Below are 17,829 nucleotides of genomic sequence, written 5' to 3'. Positions count from 1 at the left end.
TCTTTGTTGAGGAGAAGATTTTACAAAAAAGATGACTTCAAACGAAGGTTTGAATCAAGAGGATTTTATTCATACGAAATCCTATAAACAAGTTAATCTATTCACAATAGATTACTTACAATAGGTTGCGACTAATGCTCTCAAATTTGAAGAGATAAAGAAAAATGATTTCTAACTCTAAATTTTTAGAGATTACCCCAGATTCCTTTAAACTCTCCGGAGATCTTAGAAAAATTCAAAAGATGGTACAATATTACAGCAATCAGTTGTATGAAATACCTCGGCAAATTGAAGAAATCCTTAAGAAACAAGAAGAAATTCTTGGAACTCTAAAGGATCTTCATAATAAAATCCTAAACCTAGAACATACTTCTGGTTCTAGAAAAGAAAATACAGGAGAAAGGTTACCACTCTCGTTTGGTACCGAACCTTTGTTACATCAGAAAGATAAAACCAAAATGGTTCAAAAACCTTTAACTAATGATGAAATGATGATTAATCTTATAAAAGCAGTATCAGAAAAAAAAACACTATCTGATGACTACTTTAGAAAGATTAAATCTCGAGGATCTACAAGATCTTGCGGATTCTTTTGCGAATCTCAAAGTTGTAGATATAAAAATGAATTTTCCTGAGGGTGAACAACCCATGGGAAATCCCCCAAGATATGTGGTAAAAACAGAAGAACCACATAGTGAGTTCCATGTGGGAGAAAATTCACATCCAGCAGGAACCAAATCAAGAAGGAGTAAAATACCACTACATCAAACTCCTTACGGAAAAACTGTTTTAGACCCGATACATCCTTATGGGGTTATGTTAAACCTTGATGTTTTGGACTTCAAAAACAGAGAAGATCTTATAGATGATTGGACGTCAGCTATGAGAATTGCAGCAGGGACATTAGATCTCAATAAAAAAGGATTCATTAAACTTCTAGAAATGAGTCTAATGGGATCTGTCAAGATCGCATGGGAGATGACTATGCCAGATACGAAGGAATCAATCTTAGCAGGAGAATCCCTCAGCGAGATTGGAGAAAGAATGGCCACCCTATTTAAAGCACAATTCATAGGGGTAGACTATTTTAATAATCAAGATACAGAGAAAAAGAGAAGATATACTCAAACTCTGTATAGCCTCGAGTTACATGATATCTGTTTAGTTGATGAATACATTATGTTATTCACTAAATACAGATGAAATTCGGGAGTCGAGGAAAATGTAGCTATTCAGCTATTTTTTGCAAAAATGCCAAGTCCCTGGAGAGAAATATTGATTAAAGAATACGGTCCAGGTAATCTTGATACATTGCAAGATGCGCGTCCTTTTTGAAAGGAAAATTAGCAGAATGGTGCCATATGGCAGCATTACAAAAGAACTACAAGAAAATAAGGGGTATAGATAAGCATACACCTTTGTGTTGTAGAGAAAATGATCTTCCAACGATCATTGAAAATAGAATACAGGGATTTAAAATGAAGAAATTCAGAAATAATCCCTATAATAAAATAATGAAAAGTTCTTGGAAACCAAGAACATTTTGGTCCAAACAAAAAGCCAGATCCTATAGATCAGGTAGAAGAAGTGGACCTACAAGAACGTCCCCAGCAACAGGCTCATCACAAAGCAGGAGAAGAACACCATCAAGAAGAACTTTCAGAAGAACTCATACAAGGGCAAGTGAAAGTTTCAAGGATTGCAACTGCTGGACATGTGGAGCAAAATGACATATATCTACAAATTGTCCAGAAAATGAGAAAAAAGGAATCAAACTCTTTGAAGCAACACCAAATATGGATGATGCGGTTTTCTTTCAAGATCTAGTCCAAGTATATCAATTTGAGGATATCCCCTCAGATGAAAGCATATACGAAGAAGAGATATTATTTAGTCAAGAAGTTTCTGAGGATGAATCAGAATCAGAGTAAAGAGGAGGTGTTTCGACATGAAACACATGAAAGTTTGGCTGGGTTCTTTAGTCAAACCACGATATCTCATAATATAGTTCAAAGGATTATGAGAAAAAATCCAACACTACAGAAGTACCAAGGATTTTTGACAGGACAAGTTGAAAGAGTTTTAGGAAATCTAGGGCTAAGACAAAGAAGACATAATTTGATTTATAAGGTATCCATAAGGGAAATGGTGATTCCTGTGGAATTAACCAGTAATCAAATTGAGATGCAGTTGATTCCCTTTGAAGAAATTCGAGAGGAATTACAGAAATTAAAAGCAGAAGTAGCAAAGACAATGTCTTGGATTCATATTGGAGCAATCCAGATTATGATCAAAGCTACTTTTAAAGAAGGAATATATTCACCCATAGATATCGTAGTATGCGAAAAAAGAATGGGGAATATACAAGATGCGGTTCTAGAAACTATCTCAGGAAATTTGTGCGCAGGAAAAATTGTGGGAGTTATTTATCCAAGAATAGCCTACAATTTAGCTGATAGAGATTTTAGTCGAGCCTTGACATTGCATCAAAACTTCAAGGAAAAAAGACTAATGAAGGAAGGTAATAGGCCATATTCTATTACATATCAAATTTCATATGCTCTTTCTAATACTCACCATTCTGAATTATTTATTAAAAATGAGTTCATTGAAATTCCAGAGATATTTGGGAAAGTTGCTCATGCAATATACCCGGAAAAATCGAGTTTCCTTTAATTCAGGAAATAGACATTCAAATTCAAGACAAACCTGTTCTATACAGAGACCTTAAAATAGAACCCCGAAGGTTATCTTTCCAAGGAGACCGAATGACAAGTAGGAGATGGGACAAATCTCCTATTCAAGAAATTCCACCAGAAGAAAAGGAGTTTTCTATAATAGAAAAACTTAGATCTCCAGAATGATGGAAAGAAGTGAAAATAGTATTCGAAATTACAAGTCATCGGAATCAGTTCCCTTGTAACTCGATTTACTATTTGGAACAACAAGAAAAAGGAACTTACCAAGGAGTGATAAATATTGGAGAATTGGAAGTTCAAATCTGTGGAATTCCAGGAAAAGAGATGGATCAGCTCATTCTTGGCCTAGAATTTCTGGAGGACCATAAACCATGGAAACGCCTTGAAAAAGGAATAGATTTTATGGCAAAAGAGAAGACTTGGAGGATTCAATAAAAATTCTACGAGATGGAAAACCAAGAGAATTGGATAAGGGACAATCCCTTAAACAGATTCGAAAACTCTGTTTACAAACAGAGGAAGAAGCAACTATTGAAATTAGTAAGTCATGAACATGATTTACTAGGACGCATCGAAGAAATAAAAAGAAGTAACCATACTCTACCTTCTGAAGCCTTAGGAAAACTAAAGGTGAAAAGTCTTAATCGGATTACTGAGTTGCAACACAGTCTGCTAAAAATGGTAGGGCCATTTAGTAATCCCTTTAAAAAATGACAACAAGTCCTTTCTCCATATACATTCCAATAGAAATGTTGTATGAACAATATAAGGCTGAATAATTTGCAGCTTATATTGACTCGGGAGTCTTCCCTGAAGAATGTGAAGAAGAATTGCCAAAAATTGCTAGACGGGATTTCTCTAGAAGAATTTTAATTCTTTGCAAAGGAATAAAACAAGTAGAAATCCTCACCACCAATCTATTTCCATGATACAGGAGCTGATATCCTATTAGGAAATAACTTCTTACAAATGTTTAAGAAGTACACACAAGACAATGAGTCAAGAAGACTTATGTTCACTACAATTTGTGATCATAAAATTATCGTTCAAAGACTCAAAGTTGCTTTTTATCGACAATTGCCGATAATATTTCGCAGTCAGCGTGGTGATAAAGGACAACTTTTTCACCCAAAAATAAAAGATCCAAGAAGGTTTGGAGAAACCATGTTGAAAATAACAACAGAACAAGAACTCCAAACAGAGGATATGGAGCTTCTCAAGATGACTCTAAATCACAGAGATATAGAGTTAGAAAATAAGGTATCCCTTGAAGATGTCAAAAAGAGGTTCAAAGAAAGTTACAACGAGCATTCTTTGGCATGGTGGGATAAAAATCAACTCAAAGCTAGTCTTACTCTAAAGGAAGGCAAAGAGTATGAATTCATCAGATATAAGCCTATCCCGATGAACATAACAGATCAAAGGGATATGAGAATAATTATCAAGGAACATTTGGACCTTGGTCTAATCAAAAAAGGATTTTCACCATATAGCAGCCCAGGATTTCTGGTCAGAAATCATTGTGAAATAAAAAGAGGGAAACCCAGGTTAGTTATTAACTACCAAGGTATTCATACCGAGTAGAGAACACCTAATTAGCTGTGTACGAAATGCTAGAGTGTTCTCAAAATTTGATTGTAAGTCTGGATTTTACCAGATTCGAATGGAAGAAGGCGGTAAGAAATTCACAGCTTTCTCTACTTCACAAGGACACTATATTTGGGAAGTTATGCCTATGGGATTGGCTAATGCACCCCAGATATTTCAAAGAAATATGGATAACCTTTTTAAAGATTATTTCAACTTTATGTTTGTTTATATTGATGATATTCTTATAGCATCAAAAAATATAGACGAACACGTTAAACACTTAGAGATTTTCTCTAAAATTTGTAAACAAGAAGGACTGGTCTTATCTGAAAAGAAAGCAGTCATAACAACAAGGAAAATTGAATTCCTTGGTATTGAAATTGATGAAACTGAAATAATTCTACAACCCCATATTGTGGAAAAGGTAAAGAATTTTCCAGATAAACTCAAAGACATAAAACAACTCCAGAGTTTTCTTGGAGTAGTTAATTTCGCAGGGATGTTCATTAACAACCTAGCAATGTACAGAAAAGGTGTTCAGTCCTTTGTTAAAAAAGGATGCTAGGTTTATATGGACCGAAGACCATACTCAAGGGGTAAACAAATTAAAGGAGATATGTAAGAATCTCCCAAAAATGGTTATACCCGAAGATGAAGATGATCTGGTTTTATTTACGGATGCTAGTGACGATTGGTGGGCAGCAGTCCTTACCAAGATCACTCCGGATGGAGAAATACCATGCAGATACTGTAGCGGTCTTTTTTCATAATTAGAGGTCATCAGATGACATATCAACGAAAAGGAATTTTATGCAGTTAAAAGGGATTTCGAAAAATGACCATTATTTTTACTTGCTAAAAAAATCACGCTAAAGGTTGATAACACCCAGGTAAAAGCTTTCTTAAAAAATAAGATTGAATCTAAACCTGAGAAAGCTAGGTTATTAAGATGACAAGCATTATGTCAAAATTATATTTTTGATATTTTTATTATTAAATCTCATGAAAATATTCTTGCAGATTTCTTAACAAGAGATGGAAGCAGTGACGTGGATTCCATCATGAAAATGCAGAGGCATCTCAGGGAACACCTTGGGTTGCTTCAAACCGAGTTCAACCAGTTAGCCATTAATGCTGAAATGGCCGGCAGGTTACAACAAGTTGATCGGATCAAAGTATCTAATCGAATTACAGGGTGTATGCAAGCTCAAACACAACTATGGGCTATTATTCAAGGGCCAATTGTGAAGGCCATAGAGAAACCATTGGTTTCTCATAAACAAGATATGCTAAAACCATTGGTTTTACAAAAACAAGAAATAAAACCACCGGTTGAAAAACAAGATGTTGAGGAATCTAAAACTCAAGAAACAAGTGCTAATCTATCATCAACTTTTAATGATCTAGATGAAGCAACAATTCATGAAGATTCCTCATCAAGTCAACCCTCCGCCTCTGGGGTAAAAGAGGAAGAGATCAATCTTAGACCCAACACTGACAAGGGAAAATCTAAGATCGATACTAATCCAGCTATTATTTCTCCATTTCAGGTTTATCAACAGAGGTGGGAGAAATTAAGTACAAGAAGTGAAATTAACCCTAACACTTGCAGGGTTGATGTTGTAGGGATATATCCAAGGGTATGGCTAAAAAACAATGTCAATCCTAAGGATGTAAAGCTTTTGTATGAATTTGGAGCCTTGGCCTCAGTTTATACAACGTCACCAAGCTTCCCGGAGATATCACAGTTACCCAAATGGATTTAGGAATCAGTCCAAGAAACATGGGCAAATAACGACCATTTGTCCAGAGGAGATGTGCTTGAATTATATTTCTTTAGTGCAGCTCCTGAACTAACAGGGAAAGGATCACACGAACCCTTTCATTTCATCAAGCTAAGGAGACCTGACATGAATAATCAAAGATTCATTAAGGACCCTATTCCTGAAGAAATACCATTAGTGTCCACTTTTGGAGAAAATGAAATCTCAACCAAAATGGCATGGGGTATTTGGGTTTGTCTCACCGAGATGGACAAGGTCAAGTTTTCGTTCAAATTTTATCAGAATTCTGTGAACGGATCATTCCTGTTAAATACAATGACAGGAAAAACTACGGCTTTGGCAGAAGAACTCTTCGAAAAGAAGAGAAACTTTTTATGGAACAACAAGCTGCCGGAGAGTAAAGAGACTCGCCGAAAATTTTGTAACATGGCTCATATCGGAAGATGGTCAGAGAACATCTGCCCAGAGTGTCCCAACCAGAAGGAGCCAGAATTCGGAAAAAACTTCAGACCCCGAACGGATCGAAAAGATTTTTTCGAGACAAGTAAAGGTGGACAAGGACCACCAAAGATGCGTTTTCACAGGGGCCTATTTCAAAAGCAAAAGATGCCCCGACAACAATAAAACAGACATGTGAGGAGAATAAAGCCAAAAAAAAAGTGGCAGACATGTGATTCCTCCACTAGTAAAAGATGCCATCAATAATGGCATAAAAAATACAAGACAGCTGCCTCCTCCACTAGTAAAAGATGCCATCAATAATGGCATAAAGAAATAGAAGATAGCTGTAAGATTTCCTGAAGTTTCTCGGTAAAACGAGTGGAACCTCAGCTATAAATACAAGCGTTCAAGAAAGCTGAAGATATCGATCATTCCCTTCAGTTTTCTTACAAATAAATTGTTGTAATATTTCTCTCTCTATTGTATTAAGTTTTCTTTATGTATTACAAGAACAATGCTACTATGAGTAGCTAAACAAGTTGTCTTCTCCTCTTCAAAGGAGTTGATTTATGTAATAATATCATGTCTGAATAATTTTTTTAAAGCCTCTTGTTCTTTCATGCTCATATTTTATAATTAAATTTATATATCATACGTCTTAAGGTAGAAAACGAATTAAGACTGTGCTGGGTGTCGTTGAAGGAGCTTGTGCAGAAACCATCTGTTGCGACTGCGTAGTTGGAGTGTGAGGAGCACTTCGTAAAACTCGGCAGGTATGACCCGACGACATTTTGGTCAAAGAGGTATTTAAATTTATTTCATCTTACGGAAGCATGTTGGACCCTAATTCGGAGTATATCGGCTGGAAACCTTGCGTAACTGATAGTCTTGCATGACCGGGACTGGTTCGATAGGTTAACAATGCCACGTACAAATGATTAGTTGCTAAACAATATTTAATTCAAAAATAAGGACCACTAGGGAGTTGAAATAAAGAAAATTGTGGTTAGAGAGTTAAGATAAAGTTTGAAGGGTTGGTAGAGATTTTTAAATCATTTACCCTATTTTTAAACAATAAATTTAAAAATTTAAAAAAATATAAGATTTTTTCATATAATGAAAACGATATATATACCATAATTTCAACACGGCAGATGATATACATATTTCGATATGATACAATACGATACGGACACATTGACTTCAACGACGAATACTTGTGATGAGCAAATCTTTATGTGTCCGAGTCCGAACAAGTTAAAGTAATAATAATGAGAGTGTAGAAGCTCAGAATTTGAGAGTGACAGAAAATTAATCTGCATGGCTACATATCTTCCCTCTCCACGTGACAAATCACACTTATTTTCAAATCAAAATAATTTATAGGTCATACTGAATATAAAATATTTATTAATAATGCGTGGGATATTTTAAAAATTTTGAAAAAAAAAGATATTGAAAGGATTTATTTTTTCCCGATAATTTATAGCTCATATCTAACACTAAATCTTTTAAATATGAGACGCGTGTTCCAAACATTATTATAACAAACTATTCTCCTAACTAAAAATTAGAGCATAACAAATAAAAAGGATATACGTGAAATAAACAATGAATATATTATTTTTAAAAAATTAATTTCAATCGAAACCCTTTCCTATTTATAAACCAATCCTTTTCCAAGAAGATCCAAAGAATAAAACAAAATATAATACAATAAAAAGTACAAAAAAAATAAATAAATAATCCATTGCTTGTTGTAGCCAAAACATCAGAGAATAATAGGCATTGCAAGAAAAGAAAACAGACGCATTTGGGGTTTTGGGATTTGATGTGAGAAACGCGACTGTGTTCTTAGGCATCAGTCTCTTTTCTTTTTTGTTCCTCTTCCTCTTCTATCAAAAGATTAGACTACACAATGTCATGCCTCCATTTTCACTTCTCCTATAATTATTACCACCTACGTTAATTTTTTTTTCTCACAATATAATATAATTAAACTATAGAATTGAATGTTTATCCTTTTAAATATACTAGATTAACGCAATACCCTATATCAAAATTATTATTTTTTACTAAAATTATAAATTTATGAAATATCTAGTGTTTCACAAGACATCTATTCATAAATTTATAATAGTCTTAGGCAGTATAATCAGTACCAAAATTATAAAATTATACACGTACATGGAAAAATTTGAGTACCAGATAAAGTCGTGGAACAGGATACCCTAGAAAAGATTCCCATATCTAAAAAACTAAAACTTTATCTAAACGCTATAATCTAAGTTCGAATGGAGAGAAAATGAATGATTATTATTTTAGATGACTGGGCCGAGATATTGATTTAGAAAAAGTTGCATATATAATAAATTAAAAATAAAATATTATACAATTCATGAAACCAATTAATGGTTCGCTATAGTGTCGGTATATAATATATGCTCCCCATGTAAAAGGCAAGTGTTGCAAATTGCGAATTGCACCTTTTGCTTTTGCTTTATCTCGCAAAATGGCCTTTTACACATACAAGCAATATTGGTTCCCCGAGTTTATCGCACACAAATAATGAAATAAGAACAATGTACATGTACAATCAAATTTGTACATCAATTTATACAACACAAAAAAATCAATACAAAATTTCATTTATCAAAATCTCATGATAAATTGAATGTAAAATATCGTGATATAATAGCAAAATCTCACGATATATTTGTTGTAAATATCGTTGTACACGATATATGTTATATCTCTAGCATTATTCATGAAATAAATATGACTCGAAAATTTTACTTACATAATAACTTTAAAATGATACCATAAAATACCACAAAATAATTCTACTATTTTATAATAGTTGAGAGTATTAGAAAATAGGTGGGGTAGGTTGAATTTTTCAACTCGTAGGGTTGGTTCGCCTCGCCATACAAAATAGATGAGGTAGGTTGACAATTTTTCAACCCGCGCGCCTAAAAAATGGGTCGGCCCATCCCGCGTAATGGTGAGTTGTGGTGGGTTGCAAGTTGACCCACCAAAACCCACAAAATTATACGTAAGTCCGCTAGATTGGCCCGTCCCACTACCTAAAATAAGTGAGTTGAGTTGGTGTTTTTTCAACCTGTCTTAAAGGTAAGTTGCGACGAGTAGTAGACCGATCTATTTCACCAGCCCGTTTTGGCACATCTACTTGAGATGCTGCTACCTCTTTTAAAAGCTTGTATTGTATTATGATGAGCACTTGCAGGGTTATTTAAATAAATATAATAAATTAAATTTTTTTTAACAAATATAACAAATTTTAAAAAAATATAATAACATGGGGTTTGAGACCCCGCTTCATTGAGAAGTTGGGGTTTGAGACACCGACTCCTCATTTGTTATTTTCGATGAGTCGGGGTTTGAAACCCCAACTCTTCATTGTATATACATTTATATTTTATTTATATATTTATATATATATATATATATATATTCAATTTTACAATTATTATTTTTTGGTTTTATATTTGCATCTATAGTTGTTCTATATGTTTAGAAAAAATTTGTAATATAATCGAACTTTTATAAAAGGGATAATAATCAAAATAATCTTGTAAGTTTTTTTGTTTTGTGATTTGGTCATGTAAGTATTCAATTTTGGATTTTGGCCTAATAAGTTAAGTTATGTTTTGGTATTTAATCATTTTTTATTTAAACAATATTTTTATAACCAGGTCAGTGATCGAACCGGTCTAACTTAAAAAACGATCCAATCGATCAAAATTTTTTTTATTGCACAGCCGGACAAAAAAACCGTTTATATAATTTAATATAATTAATAATATATTTTAAATTATAAAAACCTAAAAAATTTATATAAATAAAAAAAATGTATTTATCATCGTTTGAAAAATAAATAACTATATAAATATTCAAAATATTAGTTATTATTATATATTTTTTATAAAATAAATAAATTAATTAAAAAACTCTAATATTAATAAAATAATATTTTTAACGAAGAAAAAATTCCAAATAACCATGTATATATAATAAAATATTAAATTAAGGTTTTAAAATAAAAAACTATTTTTTTAAAAAAATAAAAAAATTGTTTTTTTGGTTCTTAGTCGTTTCTTGACCGATTCTGGTCGGTTGAACGGTTAAAACAGTTTTTTGGAGTGTTTTAGACCAGGCCGGTGACCGATTCCTGGTCGAACCGGTTGAACCGATCGGTCCAATCTGATTTTGAAAACATGACATTCAAATATTGGCGCCACAACAGATATATCATCATTTTTCAATGCCGTGAAAAAATTTTAGTTCGCACGTCATCATTTTTTGATTTCACGTCGATAATCCATGAAGAAAAAACTAAAAACCCAAATATATCTTAATTTATAGGACCAATATCCAAACTTAAATACTTAAATGACCAAAACACAAAATGAGTAAATATACAGGAATATTTTGACTATATTTTCTATATAAAATAACGAGCATAATCGCACACATACGTTGTGTGCTTATAAAATCATATAATATATTTAATATTATATGTTATGTATAAATATTCTTTTTTCGATAATATTTAAATTTATTTTTTTTATAAAATAGTATAAAAAATAAATTTAAAAGTTATTTATCAATTTATCTTATCTATAATGTTTAGTTCAGAAAAATATAAAAAATTAAAATATCAAAATTTTAGAAAAAAAACTAATAAAAATAAAAGTGTAATATTTATAACACATAAGATCAATCTCGGTAAATGAAAATATGGCGTCTACGGGAAATTTTTTATATATATAATAATAATAATAAAAATAAAATAATAATAATAATAATAATAATAATAATAATAATAATAATAATTTAGAGAAATTTTGATTAATCGATGAATTAATAAATTATTGTTTTAAAAAATATATTTTGTAACTCCTAGAATTCGTAGATAGACATTTGTTTATTTTTTTTAATTTATTAATTACATGTTTGAAAAGTGACGAGTATGGTTAATAGTATTTTTTTAAAAACGAAAGTTAGTAATATTTCAGATGTTTGAAATTTTACAATAATGTAGAAATTCTATAAATTAATAATATTTTGATCAATAAAATTTAATTTTAGAAAGATCTTAATTAACCGATAAATTAATAAATTATTATTTTAAAAATTATTTTTTGATTAAATGAATTCGGTTTTGGTTATATATGTTTATTTTCATAGATTTTTATAAGAGTTTTTTTAAAAAAAATATAATCTTTTTAATTTATTAAAACTATTAATTTAACAAATCAATCCCAGTCGAGATTGAAAAAAATTATCTTTTATAAAAATTATTAATTTATCAAAAATTAAATTTATGAAATTTTATTTTATCGTTTTATTTCATTCTAAATTTTATAATAGGAAAACAATATATGCATATAAAACCTTAAAAATATTTTTTTATAATTATTAATTATGAAAATAATAATTTTTTTAATTTCGATTTAGAAGACTCTTATATAAATCTATGAAAATTAATAAAACACAATTTTCTTATATAATTAATCTCTATATTCATTTTGAATCAACAATACTCTATAAATAATAATTTATTAATTTATCAATTAATTAATGTATTTTTAAATTAGTAAAATATCATCGTCGTTATATTTTTAATTTATAAAAATTCAACTGTATTATAAAAATTTTAAACAACTAATTTGTTAATCATAATAATCGTTTTTTTTAACATGCAAAAATAATTAAATCTGTAAATATAAAACTAAAAAATACTAATTAAAAGAATATATATATATATATATAGGCTATGAGGAGTAGGGGTTTGAAACCCCGACTCCTCAAAAATAACAAATGAGGAATCGGAGTCTCAAACCCCAACTCTTCAAGAAAGTGGGGTTTCAAACCCCACGTTATTATATTTTTTAAAAGTTTTATAATTTGTTATATTTGTTTAAGTTTTTTTAAAATTTATTATATTTATTGAAAAAACCCCTTGCAAGAATCGATTCCCCCACCCACCCACGCATGGAATAGAAGAATAAACCGCAACCCAACAAAGATTTCCCATTTCCAATTTCCCATGCACCCTCTTTCTCTTTTTTATGTTTTCAAATCTTATATATAAATCTCTAGCTTTTCAAAAACATAAAGCCAAAACTTCATCTCGTGTGTTTCGATCTAGAGATTTGAAGTCGTGGATTTCAAAACTAACGATTTCAAATCTATTTCGTTTTGGATAAATAAATTTATTCTCATGTTGATCATTTTTCTTCGGCTAGATCGTCAATTTAGAATATGATGTTCTTAATTGGAATGATTTAAATCGATAGATGTGAGTTATAAAATAAATAATCAGTTAATGTTGTATTTTGGTGGCAGATTATGAAATCTATTCTCTCATTTTTATGTCAATTAAAGCGAAAATTATTTTGTAGAAAGTTTTTCAATAATTAATTTGTCACATTCATCGAGTTGACAAGAGGAACTTTTAAAATTTAAATATGAGGAAAACAATTATGAATATATAAGGGAAAAAAATAACGTGAATGTGTTACTGTTGAGGAAAGAAAAAAAGAAATTACACTTCCTAAGAAACAATTAATAAATTTTAATTCTTGTGAGCCTTTTGAGCAAGAAAAAGTTGAAAATTAGCCCCAAAAGAAGAGGCCCAATTGATAATTGAGCCAGCCCATGAACTAATTGTGATTGATAGCACAGCCTCAAATTCACAAATTACACGTCCTCGAGGCTTGTGTAGTTGCATGTACTTTTCCGCTTTTGGTTTTTATCCTCAATTAGTCTAATATATTTATTTTCATTTTTGGAAAGTATATACCATCATTTTTTGACGTGATGTCGATATGACTCTGACCTTAACATCGATATTACTTTAATGTAAAACGACTTATCTAATTCAGCAATTCAGAATTTCAATGGAAAATGATTTAAATCCAATCCATTGAGAAAGTGATTGTACATATTTGTGATATTGGCTTTGGCTTATTCATAGGGACGGATCCAGAATGGAGAGAATTGTGGTGGACTTAAACTTAATATGATAAATTACATATAATTAGCAAAAAATGTAACAAAGTATCTATATATATATAATGTCATTATATTATACTGTTCAACTAATTTGTGCGTACGAGATTTTGAAACATAAAATCGAGTGTTACACACTTACACTATGAGATTCTATATACCATGCACTAAAGTTGAGTTTACACACTTACATTCCAAATTCAAAGATACCAAATATAGAATACAATAAATAACTTTAAATTTAGTCTCTATATTAAAATAGAAAACGAATAAAACAAAACAAGACAAAAGTTATACGGATTTTTTGTTTTTCCATTTTTCCCGAATTTAACAAAATATTAATCAATTAAATATTAGTTATGATATATAAGCATAAGTGATTATAATTTTGTATAAAACAAATTGAATGAAAATTGAATGATAAAAAAAATTGAAAAGAACACTATATACTTGGATTTGCGCAAAGAGTGTCATATTGTTTGTTTTTTTAAAGTAAGTCATGTCATATTGTTGATTTAAAGTAATTAGATTTTTTTTTTTTGCGTGGAATAAAAAATTCGTGGGTTGGAGGCGGTAGGCATCTAAATTAAGTAATGAGTGAATTACATGGTGCACATATTTTTTTTGCTTCCAAAAGTAAATAAAATTTATAGCTTTCAAAATATTATACTTGAATACGATTTAAAAGAGGTGGAGGTGGGTTGCTCGAAGAGTGGGTTTTTGGTGTGGACTATTGATATATTATTTATATTTTACGTATGTACAAAAAAAAATTTCTCGGGCCCACTAGAACCCCTTAAATCATCCACCTCTGCTTATCCAATATATATATATGTTATGGAGTATATCCAGAAGGAAATAATCTAGACAAGGGGTGGTTCAGTACGGTATGACGCGGTATTCAATGAATATCGCATATCGTATCGAAAATTTCGTTATCGAAAATTTTGATTCCGATATCGTACCGAAAATTTCGGTATAACGAAATTTCGATGGATTGAAAATTTCGGTATAACGAAATTTCGGTATGAAATAAATCCATACCGTTCTTACCGAAAAATTCCGGCATACCAAAATTCGGTACGGTATCTGTATAATACCGTGTATACCGACATTTTCTTTTAAAAAATAGTTTTAAAAAATATTTAAAAAGTCGGTATACCGATATCGTGCATACCGATACCGTGTATACCGATTTTTTAAATATTTTTTCGGTATACCGAAATATCGAGATTTTGCAAATCCTATACCGATACCGAAAATTTCGGTACGGTATCATACCGAACCAAAATTTTCGGTATATACGGTTTTTTTCGATACGATACCGATTTTTTAAATATTTTTTCGGTATACCGAAATATCGAGATTTTGCAAATCCTATACCGATATCGAAAATTTCGGTACGGTATCATATCGCACCAAAATTTTCGATATATACGGTTTTTTTCGATACGATATATGCGGTATGACGTTATTTCGATATTTTTTCTCAGCCCTAATCTGGACCACGGGTCATAAATCCGACCCATGTAAATAATCATGCTTAATTTCGAATTGAGACATATGGAAAAACAATTAAAGGACACAAACCAAATCATACAATTAAAGAGATTATTCCTTAACTGATCATTGATGGAACATTTTGAAACGAATAACAAATGTTCGTTTACAATCAAATATTCATGCTCTTATTCAGCTTAATTGTATCTACAAACAATGAACACAAAAAGAATTGAAATGGATTTTTTTCCATGTCGACAAATAAAAATATCAGCAATGAAATCAAATTAAAGCTAAGATCGATCAAAGTTAATTAGAGGACCAAATCTTCACCCTTGAGCATGGAGTCGAACTGAACCATCGGCTGCATGAAAGAGTTGAGATCCTCGAAGATGTCGTCTCCTTCGTACGAACAGAAGTCGTTGGATTCGAAGCACGTTTTTATGTCATCTGGAATGCTGCTTTGTGGTGCATGATGATATTCAAACTGATGATCCAGTGGTGTGGATGGATACTCAGCAGCCAAGGTCATCTCCATCATTTCCTTGAACTTGGAAGATTGTAGCAATAGGCCTAGTGCTGACGTGGCGTTAGCGGGTCGCGGTTGAGACGTGGCCGCGTCGAAAGCATCTGAGGGTTGTTGTAAGGGTGGAAGGGTACTGGTGGTGGCCGCTACCAGGTCCAGGTCGTGGTTGGTGCATGCAGGAACCATGTTAGGTTCGATATTATCGTGGACCTTGTTGTTGTCGATATTGTTGTTGTTGTTGGGTCTTAACCATTTGATGTAACGACTAAGATCGAAATTCGTGACCGCGTTGAGTCCACGGTATTCGATAGCTGCCATGTCATATGCAACTGCAGCTTCTTCTTGTGTAGCTGCAAGATTTTGATGACCATATTATGTTAATGGTTTATAGCAGAAAATAGAGCATATAGAGATTTTTTTTTAAAAAAAAAAACCATAGCATAAAAATTTACCATAAGTTCCGAGATAAAGATATTTATTGCCAAAAACTCTTCCAATTCTGGCTTCCCATCTTCCATTGTGATGATGTCTGCAAGAAATATTGCCACAAAAATTTAAAATATATATATATGACCAAGAAGTACTATTAATTAAGTTGACAAAATATTGAGAAAAATAGTGAAATTAACACGAAATCAATTATATTTCACCACATACCACATTAATAAGATTTTAACAATATTTTAATTTAATTTAACCTCTCAATATTGTCTCATATATTGGCATATATAATAAACGGATTTTACCCAAGGTGAAACTAATTAACTTTAATATATATAGTAGATAATTAATGAAACATTAATTATGTTATATTACACAACAAATATATATTTGTACCTTGCAACTCCTCTATACTTGGATACCCCCCTTGAGAAACCACTGCTTTTCCTGTAATTTTTCAATAATAATAATTACAAAAGAATTAATTAGTATTTCAAATTTATATTCGATGAATATTAAATTTAAGGTTGAATTATTGTTGATCATTAAAATCCTTGCCTCCTTAGTGATCCAATATATTCTTCCCTAGATTGTCCATCCATCTCTATGAGCTCTTTCTCATATGTGGACAACTGTAATTCAAAAGCATCCCATTATATATAATCACAACTCTTAAAAATCTAACATAATTAAATTATATTTATTTTGTAACAATTAATTACCGGAAAATTGAGAATAGTGTCTTGACCCCAATACTTAAGTGCAGCCAAGTCATAAGCATGTGCAGCTGCTTCTTCGTCATCATAGGCACCTTCACACATTGGAAAATCCAACGAAATCATCATCGATGTCGTCGTCGTAAATTGCGAAAGAACAAACAAATATTGTCTTTATGCAAGACAAATCCAAAATCACTTCATTTTAGAGGTTGCAAGCACTAAGTGTGATTGAAACTCACCAAGATAGACTGCATTTCCAATCAAATTGCCACCAAATTAGTACCACACCATGCATACAGAACAAGAAAACATTATCAGTACTAAGAAATTCAACCAAAAGTTTTAACATAGAATCCATATATATATATATATATATATATTTGCATTTAATTCAATTTATATAGAAAAATTTAAAATACTAGCTAACCTTGTCTGCCTTTCTTGTTTTGTGCCTCGTTCCAGCAATTCTTATCCCACAAATGTGCTTCGTATCTCCCCGTCCACCGGTGCCTTTAACATCCAACAAAAACATATAATCATCGAGTTAATCAACTATCTAATATATCGCGTATATATAAATTTTCAGTACTAGCTAGTTAGTTACTGGTCACATTTATGTATTGATAATTGAAATATCGATTTTCGTATAAAAACAATGGATCAAATCTTAAAACCTTGTCACACCGCGATAAACGGAGCTCCGTTGAGGAGGGGAGTCTCTAGGGATCGTTTTCCGAGTGCGTTTAGCCTTCATCCCGGGATTCGTGGCGTGGTTAGCATTAGTGTTGTTCTTTGGAGGGTTGGCAAGAATGTTCTTCTGTGATAGCTTGCCCATAGGTTTTATGTATGTAATGGTTAAGTTAATTAGGATCGGAGAGGATTAGTTGAAGGATTAATATGACTAGGTCTTCGAATGTTAGGGTTTTTAAAGGGAAAAATGAGGTGAAATTAGTACGTGGGCTGGCAAATGGCAGGAAAATAACCGCCGGCATTAATGATTTGGCCGACTTAACCGGCTTTGTATGATATCTTAATTAATCCTCCTTGTCCTAAGTTTATTTTGGGCTATTTGTTGTTTTTGTATGTGATTT

The 17,829-nt window shown here is 31.5% G+C and overlaps 1 protein-coding gene across 1 annotated transcript; it reads right to left on the bottom strand.

Annotated features, from left to right (window-relative positions):
* Positions 1-15,365: 15,365 nt before the first annotated feature.
* LOC140892718 (AP2-like ethylene-responsive transcription factor At1g16060) lies at positions 15,366-17,573 on the bottom strand. The gene is made up of 8 exons (XM_073301683.1): positions 17,413-17,573; positions 17,166-17,248; positions 16,978-16,986; positions 16,742-16,830; positions 16,578-16,651; positions 16,416-16,466; positions 16,031-16,107; positions 15,366-15,928 (listed from the first exon to the last, which is right to left on the bottom strand). Exons 1-8 carry the CDS (start codon positions 17,571-17,573, stop codon positions 15,366-15,368), a joined length of 1,107 nt encoding a protein of 368 aa, XP_073157784.1.
* Positions 17,574-17,829: the final 256 nt, after the last annotated feature.

This window comes from Henckelia pumila, chromosome 3 (genome assembly GCF_033568475.1).
Source record: "Henckelia pumila isolate YLH828 chromosome 3, ASM3356847v2, whole genome shotgun sequence".
Lineage (NCBI taxonomy): Eukaryota > Viridiplantae > Streptophyta > Magnoliopsida > Lamiales > Gesneriaceae > Henckelia > Henckelia pumila.
The sequence above is the reverse complement of the archived record's forward strand: the minus strand, read 5'-3'. Positions and strand labels throughout refer to the sequence as shown.